Source organism: Rhincodon typus, chromosome 9 (genome assembly GCF_021869965.1).
Source record: "Rhincodon typus isolate 14 chromosome 9, sRhiTyp1.1, whole genome shotgun sequence".
NCBI classification, from domain to species: domain Eukaryota; kingdom Metazoa; phylum Chordata; class Chondrichthyes; order Orectolobiformes; family Rhincodontidae; genus Rhincodon; species Rhincodon typus.
In genome coordinates, this window is record NC_063340.1 from 64,055,472 (window position 1) to 64,071,848 (window position 16,377).

Genomic DNA, 16,377 nt, shown 5'->3' on the forward strand with positions numbered 1-16,377 from the left:
GGCTCGTACCTCGCACCGTACCGGCTCGTACCTCACACCATCCCAGCTCGTACCTCACACCGTCCCGGCTCGTACCTCACACCGTCCCGGCTCGTACCTCACGCTGTATTGGCTTCTTTCTCGCGCTGCTCCGGGGCTCACAGCCCATGCAGTGTTCATCTAAAGCCTGTGTCTTACCTTACACCATTTTCCTTTCACCATTCTCTGCTTTCCTTGTTTGCCTATGTTGGAGCTCAGTTAAGCAACCTTGATTTTAAAATTGTTATCCTTGTGTTCAACTACCTCAATACATTTGCCCCTGCCTATCTCTGTCATCTCTCTCAACAACCTAGAATTATAGAATTCACATTACTGAAATGAGGCCATTCGACCCATTATGCCTGTACGGGCTCCCCAAACAGGGACCCAGCTAGTTCTATTCATCAGGCCGAATTTTAAGGTTTTGTTTTGGAGGATTCTAGATGCAAGGAAATTGGCCATCGGAAGTTTCAAGTTCTTGAGCAGTTCCCTTGGATTCTGCTGCGTTAGGAATTTTTCATGGTGCGGAGGTGTAAATCCTGTTAGAATTGTCCCGCCAACTGTCTAACGATATGATACCGCATATTTCCATATGTCAACATTTATTTCCATATATTTCATATAACATATTTCCAGTGTCAAAAATCGTTTCACAACAGACCCCGTGAAGCACGTTGAGTCATCAAAGACGTACACCTTATTATTGTTACATTCATTAAGATCCATGTTCTTGACATTTCTAAATCTTCATTCCTTAGTCACACAAAAAATATTGACAAGTCTTACTTCCAGTTTTCAAAGCAGTCATTTCAGGCAGCTTTATCACTGATCACCGTTCTTTTTTTCAGGAACACACACAAAGTGCTATCATGAAATCTACTTCGAACATTTCCAGATCATATATTTGGCTTTGACGTCCGTCCTCGCATTTATGGTTAGCTGGCTGGATACTTTATGGCCGGGTGCGATAAGGTCCACTTGCTGCTTTCCACAGAGTTTAAAATTAGTCACTGACTTTAATAGCAGTGCTGCTGCCCTGTGCCCTGACAGTGTGCGCCGTGGAAACATCCTTATCTATCCGGAGACAATTACCTTTCTCTCCAGCATTACCCTGCCCCCCGGGGGCCAGGATCTTTTAATGTAGGGCTCGATTGTACCGGCACAAGCTCTGACGTGTGAGCAACGCAGAGATGGGTCTCCTGTAATCTCTTGAGGTATAAATAGAGGCGCAAGTTGGGAACGAGCAGTGTCAGCACGGCGCCACTGGACACATCGGAGTACTGCAGTCTGGGCAGCATGGAATACGCCAAGCAGATAGTCGCTGCGGAAACTAACGGCGTCTGCTGCGCTAAGAAGTTCATGGCCAGTTGCTTTGAGGGCTACAGCGACTTCACTGCAGACTCCAGGAAAGCCACGGTGCAGTGGAAGGACGAGAAGAAGCCAGGAGGGGACGATGCCCTGGCTGTTCTGGAGGAAGCCTACACCAGCATCCTGAGGGGATTAGGGGAGGACCCAGGGAGGCAGGGACTGCTAAAGACCCCCAGGAGAGCCGCTACAGCAATGCTGTTCTTCACCAAAGGTTACCAAGAAAACGTTCCCGGTAAAGTTTGCTCTACACTTATTCCAATGGAGAGCTGATTTTGCTTGTCGACTTTCCCTTGTTGTCTTTCGGTCAGCAACTGCCAGGCACGGTTAGAAGTTTATATCACATTTAGCATTTATAACAGCCCGTTAGCTGTCAACTTATTCAAGATTGACCCGCAAAAGTAAAATCGTCATTCAGTCCACTATCTATGAAAGGCTTAAATTACCGGCAGAAAACAGCTTGTGTGGAGATTGATAGGATCGAGTGATGCTCCATTGGTTTTGGTTGACCGCCCAATATTTGTGAGCGGCAGCAGAACCCGAGACCCTGTGAGGTTGGTACCATCCAGTCACTGAGTTACAAGTTGGCCCACGTTCCTATCATCCAACACCGGCTCGGTCACAGCTGCCTGGTCAGCGGGGTTTCTTGTTAAACACTGATAGCCACCGGGTGGGGAGGGATCAAAATGCACCTTCTGTTGCGCCAGCTACTAGTGTTAGGTGTAACTCAAAAAGTTATGGATCTGAATCTCACTCCAGAGGCTGGAGCACAGAGACTTGAAGTCAGTCATGGCAGCTCCAGGATATCTCCGCAGGAGTTCCACAGTTCTCCTCCCAAACATCATCTTCTTCTTCAGTGACTTTCTCTTCATCACAAGGTGGGAAGTTGGATGTTCACTGGTAATTGCATAACATTTAGCACCATTTACACTTTCTCAGATGCTGAAATAGCTGATATCCAAATGCAGCAAGACCTGGGCAACATATAGGTGTTGGTTCATAAGTGGCAAGTAAAATACACACTACACAAGCAGCAGGCAATGACCATCTCTACTTACACAAGTCATTGGTGAGATCTCATCTCAAATATTGTTTGCAGTTTTGGTTCCCTTACTTATGAGGGATATAAATGCATTGGAGATGGTTTGGAGGAGATTAACTAGATTGGTACCAGGAATAGAGATAGTAGGAACTGCAGATGCTGGAGAATCTGAGATAACAAGGTGTAGAGCTGGATGAACACAGCAGGCCAAGCAGCATCAGAGGAGCAGGAAGGCTGACGTTTCGGGCCTAGACCCTTCTTCAGAAATGGGGGAGGGGAAGGGGGTTCTGAAATAAATAGGGAGAGAGGGGGAGGCGGATAGAAGATGGATAGAGGAGAAGATAGGTGGAGAGGAGACAGACTGGTCAAAGAGGTGGGGATGGAGCCAGTAAAGGTGTGTAGGTGGGGAGTTAGGGAGGGGATAGGTCAGTCCAGGGAGGATGGACAGGTCAAGGGGGCGGGATGAGGTGAGTAGGTAGGAGATGGGGGTGGGGCTTGAGGTGGGAGGAGGGGATAGGTGGGAGGAAGGACAGGTTAGGGAGGCGGGGACAAGCTGGGCTGGTTTTGGGATGCGGTAGGGGGAGGGGAGATTTTGAAGCTTGTGAAGTCCACATTGATACCATTGGGTTGCAGGGTTCCCAAGCAGAATATGAGTTGCTGTTCCTGCAACCTTTGGGTAGCATCATTGTGGCACTGCAGGAGGCCCAGGATGGACGTGTCGTCTGCGGAATGGGAAGGGGGAGTTGAAATGGTTCCTGACTGGGAGGTGCAGTTGTTTGGTGCGAACCGAGCGTAGGTGTTCTGCAAAGCGGTCCCCAAGCCTCCACTTGGTATCCCTGATATAGAGGAGGCCACAACGGGAACAGTGGATGCAGTATACCTCATTAGCAGATGTGCAGGTGAACATCTGCTTGATGTGGAAAGTCTTCTTGGGGCCTGGGATGGGGGTGAGGGGGGAGGTGTAGGGGCAGGTGTAGCACTTCCTGCGGTTGCAGGGAAAAGTGCCGGGTGAGGTGGGGCTGGAGGGGAATGTGGAGCGGACAAGGGAGTCACGGAGAGAGGGCCCTCAACCATGTCTCCTGCATTTCCCGCAACTCATTCCTCACACCCCCTCCCTGCAATAACAACCAAAACAGAATCCCCCTCATCCTCACGTACCACCTCACCAAACTCCGGATCCAACGCATCAACCTCCGACACTTCCGCCATCTGCAATCCGACCCCACCACCAAAGACATTTTTCCCTCCCCACCCTTATCTGCTTTCCGGAGGGACCATTCTCTCCCTGACTCCCTTGTCCTCCCTGTAACCGCAGGAAGTGCTACACCTGCCCCTACACCTCCCCCCTCACCCCCATCCCAGGCCCCAAGAAGACTTTCCACATCAAGCAGATGTTCACCTGCACATCTGCTAATGTGGTATACTGCATCCGCTGTTCCCGTTGTGGCCTCCTCTACATTGGGGAAACCAAGCGGAGGCTTGGGGACCGCTTTGCAGAACATCTACGCTCGGTTCGCACCAAACAACTGCATCTCCCACTCAGGAACCATTTCAACTCCCCCTCCCATTCTGCAGACGACATGTCCATCCTGGGCCTCCTGCAGTGCCACAACGATACTACCCGAAGGTTGCAGGAACAGCAACTCATATTCCGCTCGGGAACCCCGCAGCCCAATAGTATCAATGTGGACTTCACAAGCTACAAAATCTCCCCTCCCCCTACCGCATCCCAAAACCAGCTCAGCTCGTCCCCGCCTCCCTAACCTGTCCTTCCTCCCACCTCTCCCCTCCTCCCACCTCAAGCCCCACCCCCATTTCCTACCTACTAATCTCATCCCGCCCCCTTGACCTGTCCATCCTCCCTGGACTGACCTATCTCCTCCCTACCTCCCCCCACCTAAACTCACCTTTACTGGCTCCATCCCAGCCTCTTTGACCAGTCTGTCTCCTCTCCACCTATCTTCTCCTCTATCAATCTTCTATCTGCCTCCCCCTCTCTCCCTATTTATTTCAGAACCCCCTTCCGCTCCCCCATTTCTGAAGGAGGGTCTAGGCCCGAAACGTCAGCCTTCCTGCTCCTCTGATGCTGCTTGGCCTGCTGTGTTCATCCAGCTCTACACCTTGTTAACACCGCTCTGGGTTGTCTGGCCCGCAATAAAACTGTATGAATCCCAAGAACATCAATTACGAACATATAAACTGGTATTTGCTTTCTTTTGGCTATTGTGCTGAGTCAATGGGTAGTTCTAGAGACGTTTTCAGTATTCAAGCTATTAATGAAGGAAAAAACAGAGTTAATGTTTCGGGTCTGGTGACCCTTCCTCAGAACTGATAGTGGCTGGGAAAACATCACTTTATATGCAGAAAAAAGGGGAGCAGGATGGGGTAGGGAGTAAACGATAGGATAGCGCCTAAAGAGAAAGAAGAGCAGTTGGACAGACAAAGAGTTGATAACAATTAGGCTGGGAGGGTGAATAGTTGTTTATGGGGACTATTAGTGACTAACAACAAATGTGTAATGGCAGGCTATGTGGTAACAAAGCCTGTGTGTGGGGTAGGGCGCTGGGACATGGGAGAGTTCAGGTCCTAAAATTATTGAACTCGATATTGAGTCCGGAGGGTTGCAGGGTCCCAAGCGAAAAATGAGGTGTTGTTCTCCGAGCTTGTGTTGAGCTTCGCTGGAACACTGCAGAAAGCCTTCTCTCCCCGGTCCAATCCCTGCCCACGTACATCCATGGTTCCTCTGACGCCTTACACTAGTTTCAAAACTTCCAGTTTGCCAGTTCCAGCCGCCTCGTCTTTACCATGGATATACAATCCCTTTGCACATCCATTCCCCACCAGGAGGGTCTTAGGGCTCTCTGCTTCCTGGAGCAAAGACCTGAACCATCCCCACCCACCACCACCCTCCTCCACTTGGCCGAGCTCGTCCTCACCCTCAACAACTTCTCTTTTAACTCCTCTCATTTTCTTCGGGTAAGAGGGGTGGCCATGGGTACCCGCATGGGCCCTAGTTATGCCTGTTTCTTCATCGGGTACGTGGAACATTCCTTGTTCCAGTCCTAATCAAGCCCCCACCCACAACTCTTCCTCCGATACATCGATAATATCATTGGTGCTGCTTTCCTTTCTCATCTGAAATTGGAAAACTTCATCAATTTCGCCTCCAATTTCAACCCTGCCCTCACTTTCGCCCAGTCTATCTCTGACTCCTCCTTTCCCTTCTTCGACATTTCTGTTTGCATTTCTGGGGATAGACTGGCCACTAATATCCATTACAAACCTACTGACTCCCACAGATACCTGGACTATACATCCTTACACCCCACCTCCTGTAAAGACTCCATCCCATTCTCTAAGTTCCACCATCTCCATCGTATATGTTCAGATGAAGCCGACTTCGACAAGGAAGCCTCTGAAATATCCACCTTCTTCCTCAAGTGAGGATTCCCCAGCTCTGTAGTCGACAGGGCCCTCAACTAGGCCTGGCCCATCTCTTGCACTTCCGCCCTCACTCCTTCTCTTCCCTCCTGCAACAGCAATAGGGTTCCCCTTGTCCTTACCTACCATCCCACCAGCATCCACATCCAGAAGATCATCAGATGCCATTACCGCCACCTCCAGTAAGATGTCACCACCAGACACATATTCCCCTCCCCTCCCTTGTCCGCCTTCTGCAGGAACTGTTCCCTCTGGGACATCCTGGTACACACTTCCTTCACCCCCATCACCCCCCCGCCCCCCACCCCACCCACAGCCCTACGGCACCTTCCCCTGTAACTGGCAAAGGTGCAACACCTGCCCATTTACCTCCTCCCTCCCCAGTATCCAAAGGCCCAAACATACCTTCAAGGTGAAGCAACATTTCACCTGCACTTCCCACAATCTAGTCTATTGCATTCGCTGCTCACAATGTGGTCTCCTCTATATTGGGGAAACGAAGCGTAGACTGGGTGACCACTTCGCAGAACATCTACGTTCTGCTCACAGAAAAGACCCTGAACTACGTGTTGCCTGCCACTTTAACGCACCACCCTGTTCCCTGACCAACATGTCTGTCTCTGGCTTGCTGCAGTGTTCCAGTGAAGCTCAACGCAACCTCGAGAACAACACCTCATTTTCCGCTTGGGGACCCTACAGCCCTCCGGACTCAATATCGAGTTCAATCATTTTAGGGCCTAAACTCTCCCATGTCCCAGCCCCCTACCCCCCACACCAGGCCTTGTTACCACATAGCCTACCATTACACACCCACCTGTTATTAGTCACTAATAGTCCCCATTAACAACTATTCACCCTCCCAGCCTAATCATTATCAACTCTTTGTCTGTCCAACTGCTCTTCTTTCTCTTTAGGCTGTATCCTATCATTTACTCCCTACTCCATCCCCCTCCCCTATTTTCTGCATATAAACTGACGTCTTCCCAGCCACCATCAGTTCTGAGGAAGGGTAACCGGACCCGAAACGTTAACTCTGTTTTTTCCTTCACAGATGCTGCCAGACCTGCTGAGTTTTTCCAGCAACTTTGTTTTTGCTCACGCTATTAATGTTTCTTGTGAAATTTTATTACCTTTTTTCATTTGCTTCTGTATGCATTTATCAACAAAGTAAAAAGAACAGCACAGGAACAGGCCTTTCAGCCCACCAAGACTGCGCAGATGCATGATGCCTTTCTCAACTAAAGACTTCTTTGCCTCTGCCGATTCAGATATCTGTCATGATGCTGCTTAGACATTGCTGTTGTATCCATCTCCACCTCCTCCCATGGTAGCACATTCCAGGTGCTAACCACTCTCTGTGTAAAAAAACTTGTTTCTTACATCTCCTTTAAACTTCGCCCCTTTTGCCTTAAACCTTCTATATGACAGCAACACCCTCCACCTCCCTAGATGATTTACATCACTATCTTCCCCAACATATATATTTGACAAACATTTTACTATTTGCACGAATTACAGTTCAATTTACAAAATGGGCACAGAACCTTTGGTTGTCACTGTTCCCATTAACCTATAGCAATGACGACTAGCATTTATCAGGTGCTATTAGGTAGCAAAACATTCCAATGGATATTTCTACCCTGGGAAAAAGACTCAGAATATCCATTCTATCTATGCTTTTCATAATTTTGTAAACTTCTATTGGGTCACCCCTCATCCTTTGAGATTCAAGTGAAATCAAGTAAAGTTTGTCCAATCTCTCCTCATAGCTAGTAACCAGGCAACATCCTGGTAAACTGTTTCTGTACAGTCTCCAAAGATTCCAAGTCCATTTGGTAGTTTGGCAACCAGAACTGTACACAAGGAGTGGCATGGTGGCTCTGTGGTTAGCACTGCTGCCTCCCAGCACCAGAGATCCAGGTTTGATTCCACCCTTGGGCAACTGTTTGTGTAGAGTTTGCATATTCTCCCTGTGTCTGTGTGGATTTCCTTCAGGTGCTCCAGTTACCTCCCAAAGTCCAAACATGTGCAAGCTCGGTGGATTAGCCATGGGAAATCCAGGGTTGCCAGGATGGGAATGGGTCTTGGTGGGATGCTCTTCAAGAGGTCAGTATGGACTCAATGGGCCAAATAACCACTTCTACACTGCAGGGATTCTATGAATATTAAACATAGCCTAGCTAAAATCCTGTATAGCTGCAACATGACTTGCCAATTTTTATAATTTATGCCTCAACTCATGAAGGCAAGCATGCTATTCGCCTCCTTGACCACCTTACCCACTTGTATTGTCACTTTCAGAGAACTGTGGACCTGTACGCCTGGATCCCACTGTATGTTAATGCTATGAAGGATTCTTCCATTCATGGTATACTTCCTTCCTGCATTAGGTTTTCCAATATGCATCACCTCGCATTTGTCTGGATGAAACTCCATCTGCCATTCCTCTGACCAAGTGTCCAGCCTATCTGTATCCTGCTGTATCCTCTGGCAATCCTCCTCACTATCCACTGCTACCCCAATCTTTGTGTCATCCATAAACTTACTAATCAGGCCGCCTACATTCTCTTCCGAATAATTTTATACATATTATGTATATTTCTAATAACGGGGGTCCAGCACTGATCCCTGCGTAATACCAAAGATCACAACTGCTATTCTCTGTCTTCTATGACTAACTTCTTTATTTATTTTACCAGCTCACTGCAGATCCCATGTGACTTCTCCCTTTGTATCAGGCTGCCACGAGGGACCTTGTCAAAGGTCTTGCTAAAGTCCATCTAGACAACATCTACTGTCCTGCCCTCATCAATCACCTCCCTTAGCATTCTGGATAGATTCCATCAGGTTCTGGTGACTTGTTGACCTTAATGTTTTTAAAACACTCAACACCCATTTTATATTGACAAGCCCCAGAATATCAACATACTCCTCCCGAGGCTCCCCATACAACATTTCCTTCTCCTTTTTGAACACAAATGCAAAGTATTCATTAAGGACCTCCCCAATTCCTCTAGCTCCATGCATAAATTCCCTCCTATGTCCTTGTGTGGATCTATCATTTCCCTAACTACTTTCTTGCTCCTTATATATGTATAAAATACCTTGGGATTTTCCTTAACCCTTTTTGCCAAAGATAGTTAAGACTCCTCTTAGCCTTCCTAATTCCTTGTTTGAGTTCTTTCTTGCTATCTTTGTATTCTTCCAGTCTGCCTGTCTTCAGGTTACTAAACCTTATATATGCCTCCATTTTCTTTTTGACTAAACACTCAATTTCTCTTGTGATCCACATTCCTAAATCTTGCCATCCTTATCCTTCATTTTCATAGGTACATGTTGGTCCTGACCTCTAATCAACTGGCCTCTAAAAGATTCCCAGATGCCAGATGTGGATTTACCCTCAAATAACTTCCTCAATCTACAATTCCCAGTTCCTGCCTAATATAGTGGCAGTTAGCCTTCTCCCACTTTAGTACTTTCAACTGAGGACTACTGTTAACTTTATCAATATGTAACTTAAAACTTACAGAATTATGGTCACTGTTCCCAAAATGCTGCCCTACTGAAACTTCAATCACCTGGCAGAGCTCACTTCCCAATAGCGGGTGTGAAATGCCCCTTCCCCAATTGCACTATGTGTACATTGTTTCAAACAAAAAACTGTCCTAGTCACAACTAATAAATTCTCGCCATCCAAGCACCTGGCACTAAGCGAGTCCCAGTCAATATAGGGGAAGTTAAAATCACCCATCCCAACAACACACTGTTGTTTTTACATTTTTTTCATAATCTGTCCACATAGGTACTCCGGTTTCCTCCCACAGTCCAATAGATGTGCAGGCTAGGTGGATTGGCCATGCTAGATTGCCCGTAGTGTTCAGGGATGTGTAGCTTAGGTGGGTTATAGGGGGATGGGTCTGGGTGGGATGCTCAAAGAGTCGGTGTGGACTTGTTGGGCCGAAGGGCCTGTTTCCACACTGTAGGGATTCTATGATCTATGATCTATATCTGTTCCTCTATTACCTGCTGGCTGAAAGCAGGTTGTAGAATATCCTGTGCTCACTTAGAGATATCTTGACCCTGACACCAGGGAGGCAGCACACCTTTCTGGAGTCTCTTTTGCAGCCACAGATACACCTATCTGTGCCCCTAAATATAGAGTCCTCTATCATTACTGCTTGCCTGCACTTTGACCCTCCCTGCTGTACAACAGTGCCAGTCATGGTGCCATAACCTGGCAGCTGCTGCTGCTTTCTCCTGAGAGGCCATCCCCACCCCCACTGGTATATCTGTTCGAGCGGGGAATGGCCACAGGGTACTCCTGCAGTGCCTGCCCACGCTTACTTGTCTTCCTGGTAGTCACTCAATTCTTCTCGCTCTGTGTGGCCTTTATCGGTGGTGGGATCTGCTCAATAAATGCGCTAACAACGACGTTCTCAGCCTCATGGCTGCTCCATAGTGAATCCATTCACAGCTCCATGTGGCATTCCATTTGGCAAATCAGGAGCTGCAGCTTAACACGCTTCCTGCATATGTAGTCAGCAAGGAGACTGGAAGTGTCCCTGATTTCCCACATTTTTCAGGAGCAGCATTCCACAGGGTTACGTTTTCCTGTCATTATCAATGTTACTGACTATATCAACCTTATTGCCCTCAGACAACAATCCAGGAGTGAATTACACATCGTAATCCACTAGTCACCAAACTCGGGTATCTCACTACTGTTCTCTATTCCTAGGACCAAAACTGCAAAAAGTAAGCACCTTATCTATCTTCAGACACTTAGTAACTCAGTCTGCAAACCTGGTTCCTGAGCAGCCAAGCCTAGGTCACTTATAGAGTTGTAACATCACCTCTGGAGCTTCTGCCTCTTGATTCAGCTGTCCATTTGCTCTGACTGACCCTGCTCCTCGGGTATTTATCCTTCTGTTCAGCCCCAGGTTCGGTCTGATTGACCCCACTTCTCAGGTATTTATCTTGCTGCCATTGTTCGCCCTCAGGTTCGCTCTCTTTCACTCTGTTGCTGCTAAGACTGACCTCTGGTTATAACGCACTTCATAACCACCAGAATCCTCAAATATTTTAAACGTCACGCTTTTTATGACTGGTTCCATTCTTTACATTTCTGCTGAATCACATTGGCTTCCGCCGCTGTATTCTGGTTTGATTAACAACAAAGAATGAATTTTGTACCATGACCTGGATTTCCTTGAACACTCTTCCGCGGCATATTTCTTGAAATGTTCCATTCCAGTTCACCCTTTTAGTTTATCTTGTAATCTCTTTGGTTTGTTCTCAATTAATTTTTTCCCAGTCACACACTGACTTCAGTTCTAATGTGACGTTTGTTTATTCTAGGTGTTACACCAGCTTTAATTTATGCATCACACCCTCACTGAGAACCACAGTGACGATTTGATAAATATCTAGAAAATACACCCCTCTTTAACCTTTTCCATATCAGTTTTGTTCAGTGCATGCTTATTGTTTAAGATTTTGTGGCACACTGGTAGCAGTCCTATCTCTGGGCTGGAAACTCCGGGTTGGAGTCCCACTTCTGCATTTGTTGGCCATCGGAGGTGCGTTCATAATGTAATCAAACAGGTTGATTATCAGCCTGTAAATCCTTCTAATATCCCTGATGGCATATAGTACAAGCAGACAGGCTCCTAGTCAGCCATCCTGCACAAGGCAATTGGCAAACCACTGCAGCACCTTGACTAATTCATGCCTCGACTCTCAGAGGGAGAAAAGACAGACAGGTTGCAGTAATTGAAATTCTTTTGATTTAATTTTTGACATATTTACAGACTGCCCTGAGCTTTTATTTCTAAAAAGCAGAGATGACATGTTCCAGTTGTGCCATAATGATCAGATTTGAATGCATGTACATGGTGCAATCTAGAAAAAGCACATGATCCTATAGATAGTAGGAACTGCAGATGCTGGAAAATCAGAGATAACAAGGTGTAGAGCTGGATGAACACAGCAGGCCAAGCAGCATCAGAGGAGCAGGAAAGCTGACGTTTCGGGCCTAGACCCTTCTTCAGAAAATTTCAGCTCTACACCTTGTTATCTCTGATCCTATAGGTCTTGCGATATAACAAAAGGTTGTTTTTTGCTCCAGTAATTGCTGTTCTATAAGATAATTGTTTAGAAATTGTTAGGAAGTTGTTAATAATAATCAATGCATTAAAGGCCACCCAATCTATTGATGTGGTAGAGCCTCAGGAAGACAATTCAGGACAATAGCTCTGGATCTTGAAGTGACAGATGTATCATCTATATCTCCCAATAATCTAAGTAGCAATATCCGACTAGCTGATATAATTTGAACATAATTACTATCACATAATAAACTATATCGTGTTAAGACAAGAGCCTCTTTTTGTTGACTCGCTATTGGTTGTTCCTCTACCATTGTAAATTGAATATACCCTTAGACTATACTCAGTCAACAAACAAAGGATAGTGGCAGCATCCTTCTACACTTCATCCTTCTACATTATGTATTCACTAGACATTTTCGGTGTTAAGCCTATTGTTATTTCTAAATCTCGTTTACCTTCTCACTAAACAAACTAATACCATTTGTAAAATGAATATGTCGTGAGCTTTATTCTCTCAGGGTTTAAAAGTTTGAACCTTTGTACACTGAAGTTCTGGGAATGTTTCTGGGAATGAGGACCATGTCATCAGATATCATTGTTTCCCTCAGTTTGTTACATCTGCAAATTTGGCCAACTTGCCTTGTGCTTCTGAATCTAAAGCATATGTAATAGATCAGAAACAAAATAGGCCTATCAGCACATGAAAACAAAGTACTGCAGATGCTGGAGATCTGAAATAAGAACGGAAATGTTGGAGAAACTTAGCAAGTCTGGTATAATCTGTGGAAAGAAAAAGAGTTACATTTCAAGTCCAATTTGACTCTTCTTTGGCCTATCAGCACACCTCTAGAGCAGGTAGGAGTTGAACTTGTGCTTCTCGGATCAGTGATAGTGTCTCCATCGCTACACCATAAGACCTCTCCGAATTTGCTTTTGTTTTATTGTGGATCTGCTTGTTTATTATGAAAAACTCCTTGCCTTTACATAATGAGGGTCTTGTCTACTTCTGCCCACAAGCAGAAAAGCACAGTGTTGGTTTAAATTGAGCAGGGCTACTTTCCACTGTCAGTGTCATTGTAAGGCAACACCAAGATTTGGATTCAGGAGCACCGGTTGACAAAGCAAGCATTTTAACCGATTAAGCCACAGTGCCACATCTGGATCTGCTTTTTAAAGGGCTCATTGATGAAGAATTGCAGCCAGGCAGGCCGTTACCAAGGGAACTTGTACTCCGCAGGGAGATTAATTAGTGATTTCCCCATGGGCCTTGTAGGGGTTATCACAGGTAGATAAAATGAATATGTGCTCAACAGATGATTTCAACAGCTTATGTTTGACGACAATACCTTTAAGCTTGAACAGGTTCCTAACTTGGTGATTATATAAATCTACTTAAAGTGATACTTAGTTTTTATATATTAGCAGTTGCAATACAAATAAGCAATTAAATCTACTAAATGAAAAATTTCTTTTCTTACATCACAATATACAATAATCTGGCAAAAATGCAACTGAGACAAATAATGGACACTGTAAACCAGATTTTTGAGGCAGCAGATTTGATTCTGTTATCAGGAAAATGTGAGACAGCCGTAAATGAGCTATGTTTACCTTTTGCTTGATCATGCTTCACATGGCCGTACATGCTCCTACACAAAAGCGTAGGGACTTTAATAAAGTTTCGTTTCTTAGGTAAGTGTAGAGGATTTATCTGATGGAGAAAATCTAAATCTAACCTTTACAGAGGTTTATAAAATCATGACGGGCATGGATAGGGTAAATAGACTAGGTCTTTTCCCTGGGGTAAGCAAGTCCAAAACTAGAGGGCATAGGATTAAGGTGTGAGGGGAAAGATTGGAAAGGGATCTACAAGGCAACTTTTTCACGCAGAGGGTGGTGCATGTATGGAATGAGCTGCCAGAGGAAGTGATGGAGGCTGGTACAATTACAACATTTAAAAAGCATCTAGATGGGTATATGAATGGGAAGGGTTTAGAGTGATATGGGCAAAATGCTGGCAAATGGGACTAGATTTATCTAGGATATCTGGTCAGCATGGATGAGTTGAACTGAAGGGTCTATTTCCATGATGTACATCTCTGACTCTAAATGGGGAGGTGACTATTCGTCCCATATAAATTCAGCTGAAAACCCAAGAAATTGGATAAACGTCCAGCTGGCTCAGCCAGGTTTTCCAGTTGATACCCTGAGAGTCCTGTAGGAGTAATGTGGAATCCATAACTGTTCCCGAATTTCATTTCACAGAGGAAGGTTATTTGGCACCTGGTGGCTGTTCCATCTCAGAAAGCATTACCAATGAATCCATTCCCATCTTCTCCATCTCTAATCTTTTTTTCTGATGGACAATTCCCCTACATCTAAAACATTGGAAAGAATCCATTAAAGTTGGATATCTGGAGGTTTGCAACTCACTTAAATTTAATAGCTACCCCGAAAAAGTTAGAGGGTTTAAATACCTGCTGTAATTCCTGGGAACTTCTAAGGTGACGTACTGACCCACCACTGACCAACCTCCACCACCCCCCGCGTTCAAACTACAACCCTACCCCAACAACTTACACCCTCCCAAATGTGTGACAGCCACTGCAGACCACACCACTGCCTGCACAGCCCCCACCCCAGGGCCTCATCCAAATCTACCCCCCACCAACAGACCCAACACTCACCCTTGATCCAACACTTGACTGCCCCCAGGACTGACACTAGATTCCTGCCTGATACTGCTGGATGCAGGAGAGAATGTTATTTTCACCTGGCTGGGATACTTATAGCCAGGCTAAACATTCCCAGTATATGAGGTGGGCAATAACTAATTGAGGTGGGAATCTCTGCATTCTTCAGAGACAGTAGTCACAGGATTAAAAATAATTTGCAGTTGTGTAGACCACAGTAGTGGAAGGATGTTCAGCTAATATATGGCTATAGAATCCTAATATTCTGCAGGATTGTAGGGATAGTGAACAAAGAATGCAACTATTGACATCAGCAAGAACTGGGCAGCATTCTCCAGGCTGATTGCTCCTTATTCTTGCTCCTCTTTGCTTGAGGCATGGCCCATTATTCTGCTATTCTTCCTGAGCAGCTGGCCGTGGGCAGTTGTGCAAAGGCTAGGTTTGTGTTCACTTCAATGTGCTCCTGCTTCACAAATGGGGGGACAGTTAGTCTTTGGTGTACTACATTGACTCGTCCAGGCATCTGAATTGCATTTTCAGGAGGCCTATGATCTCCAGACAATGGCCCTTGTGGAACGATCTGCAGCGTTGAACCTCTATTCAGTTTCAGTCTGTAGCAAGTTGTCATCAGCCAGGTCTCAATGGGGTAACCCTTGTCACTGAACAACCAGCCCTGTACATGCCAAGGGTAACTGAAAGATGCAAGCATCTATGAGTATTCCAGAATATAGGAGTGATGATAGCTCTCTGGATACTGTGCTCAGACTTAAATTATTTGGCTGGTATGGTCACAGATCAGCTGCATTCTGGTAAATCTCCATTGCTCTCTCTTTCAAGGTCTTCACTCCTTTTCTAAATCCCAAATTTCCTGTCACCAACCATTTTCTCAACCAATCAATGTATAAGGTGTAGAATCACAAGCTAGAGTGTTAACATTGAGGCTGTTCTCCAGTAAAAGGTTGAACCTGTAAAAGCCATAATTCAGTTGGTGGCACTCTTATCTTTGTTTGCAAAAGTTGTGGGTTTGCGATCCAATTCTGAGACTTGACTCTAAAAATCTAGGCTGTGATGCAGTGTAGTATGAGCTAGTGCTGCAATGTTAGAGGTGCTGTCTTTGAGATGCAATATTAAGCCAATGTCCCATCTGGTTTCTCATTTGGACAAAAAAGACCTCAAGGCATTAGTTCAAAGAAGAGCAGGAAGTTTATCCCTGGTGTCAGAGGTGATATTTATCCCACAATGAAGATCACTGAAAACAGATTATCTGGTGATTGTCACAATGCCATTTTGAAGGAACGGCTGCATTTCCCATATTGGCGCAGTAACTACACTTCAAAAGTATTTTATTTAGCCAAAAAACATTTGAAATGTCCTGAACTATAAAAGGTACCATATAAATGCAAGTTTTGTTGTATTTAATATACATTGGAATTTTGTAGTATAATCTATATTTGGATTCCTTTAAAAAAGGAGCAGAAATGGTACAACTTGAATCAGAGATAGTAGGAACTGCGGATGCTGGTGAATCCGAGACAACAAGGTGCAGGGCTGGATGAACACAGCAGGCCAAGCAGCATCATAGGAGCAGAGAGGCTGACGTTTCGGGCCTAGACCCTTCATCAGAAAAGGGGGAGAAGGGGGAGGGGAAGGGGGTCCTGAAATAAATAGGGAGAGAGTGGGAGGCGGATAGAAGATGGATAGAGGAGAG

At 45.6% G+C, this 16,377-nt stretch overlaps 1 protein-coding gene across 1 annotated transcript in view; it reads left to right on the plus strand.

Annotated features, from left to right (window-relative positions):
* Positions 1–1,287: 1,287 nt before the first annotated feature.
* gch2 (GTP cyclohydrolase 2) overlaps positions 1,288–16,377 on the plus strand; it is a 38,910-nt gene continuing 23,820 nt past the window's right edge. The window contains exon 1 of the mRNA XM_020510060.2: positions 1,288–1,618. Within this exon, the coding sequence (XP_020365649.2) occupies positions 1,315–1,618 (304 nt within the window). The 5' untranslated portion in view covers positions 1,288–1,314. The remainder of the gene's footprint in view (positions 1,619–16,377) is intronic.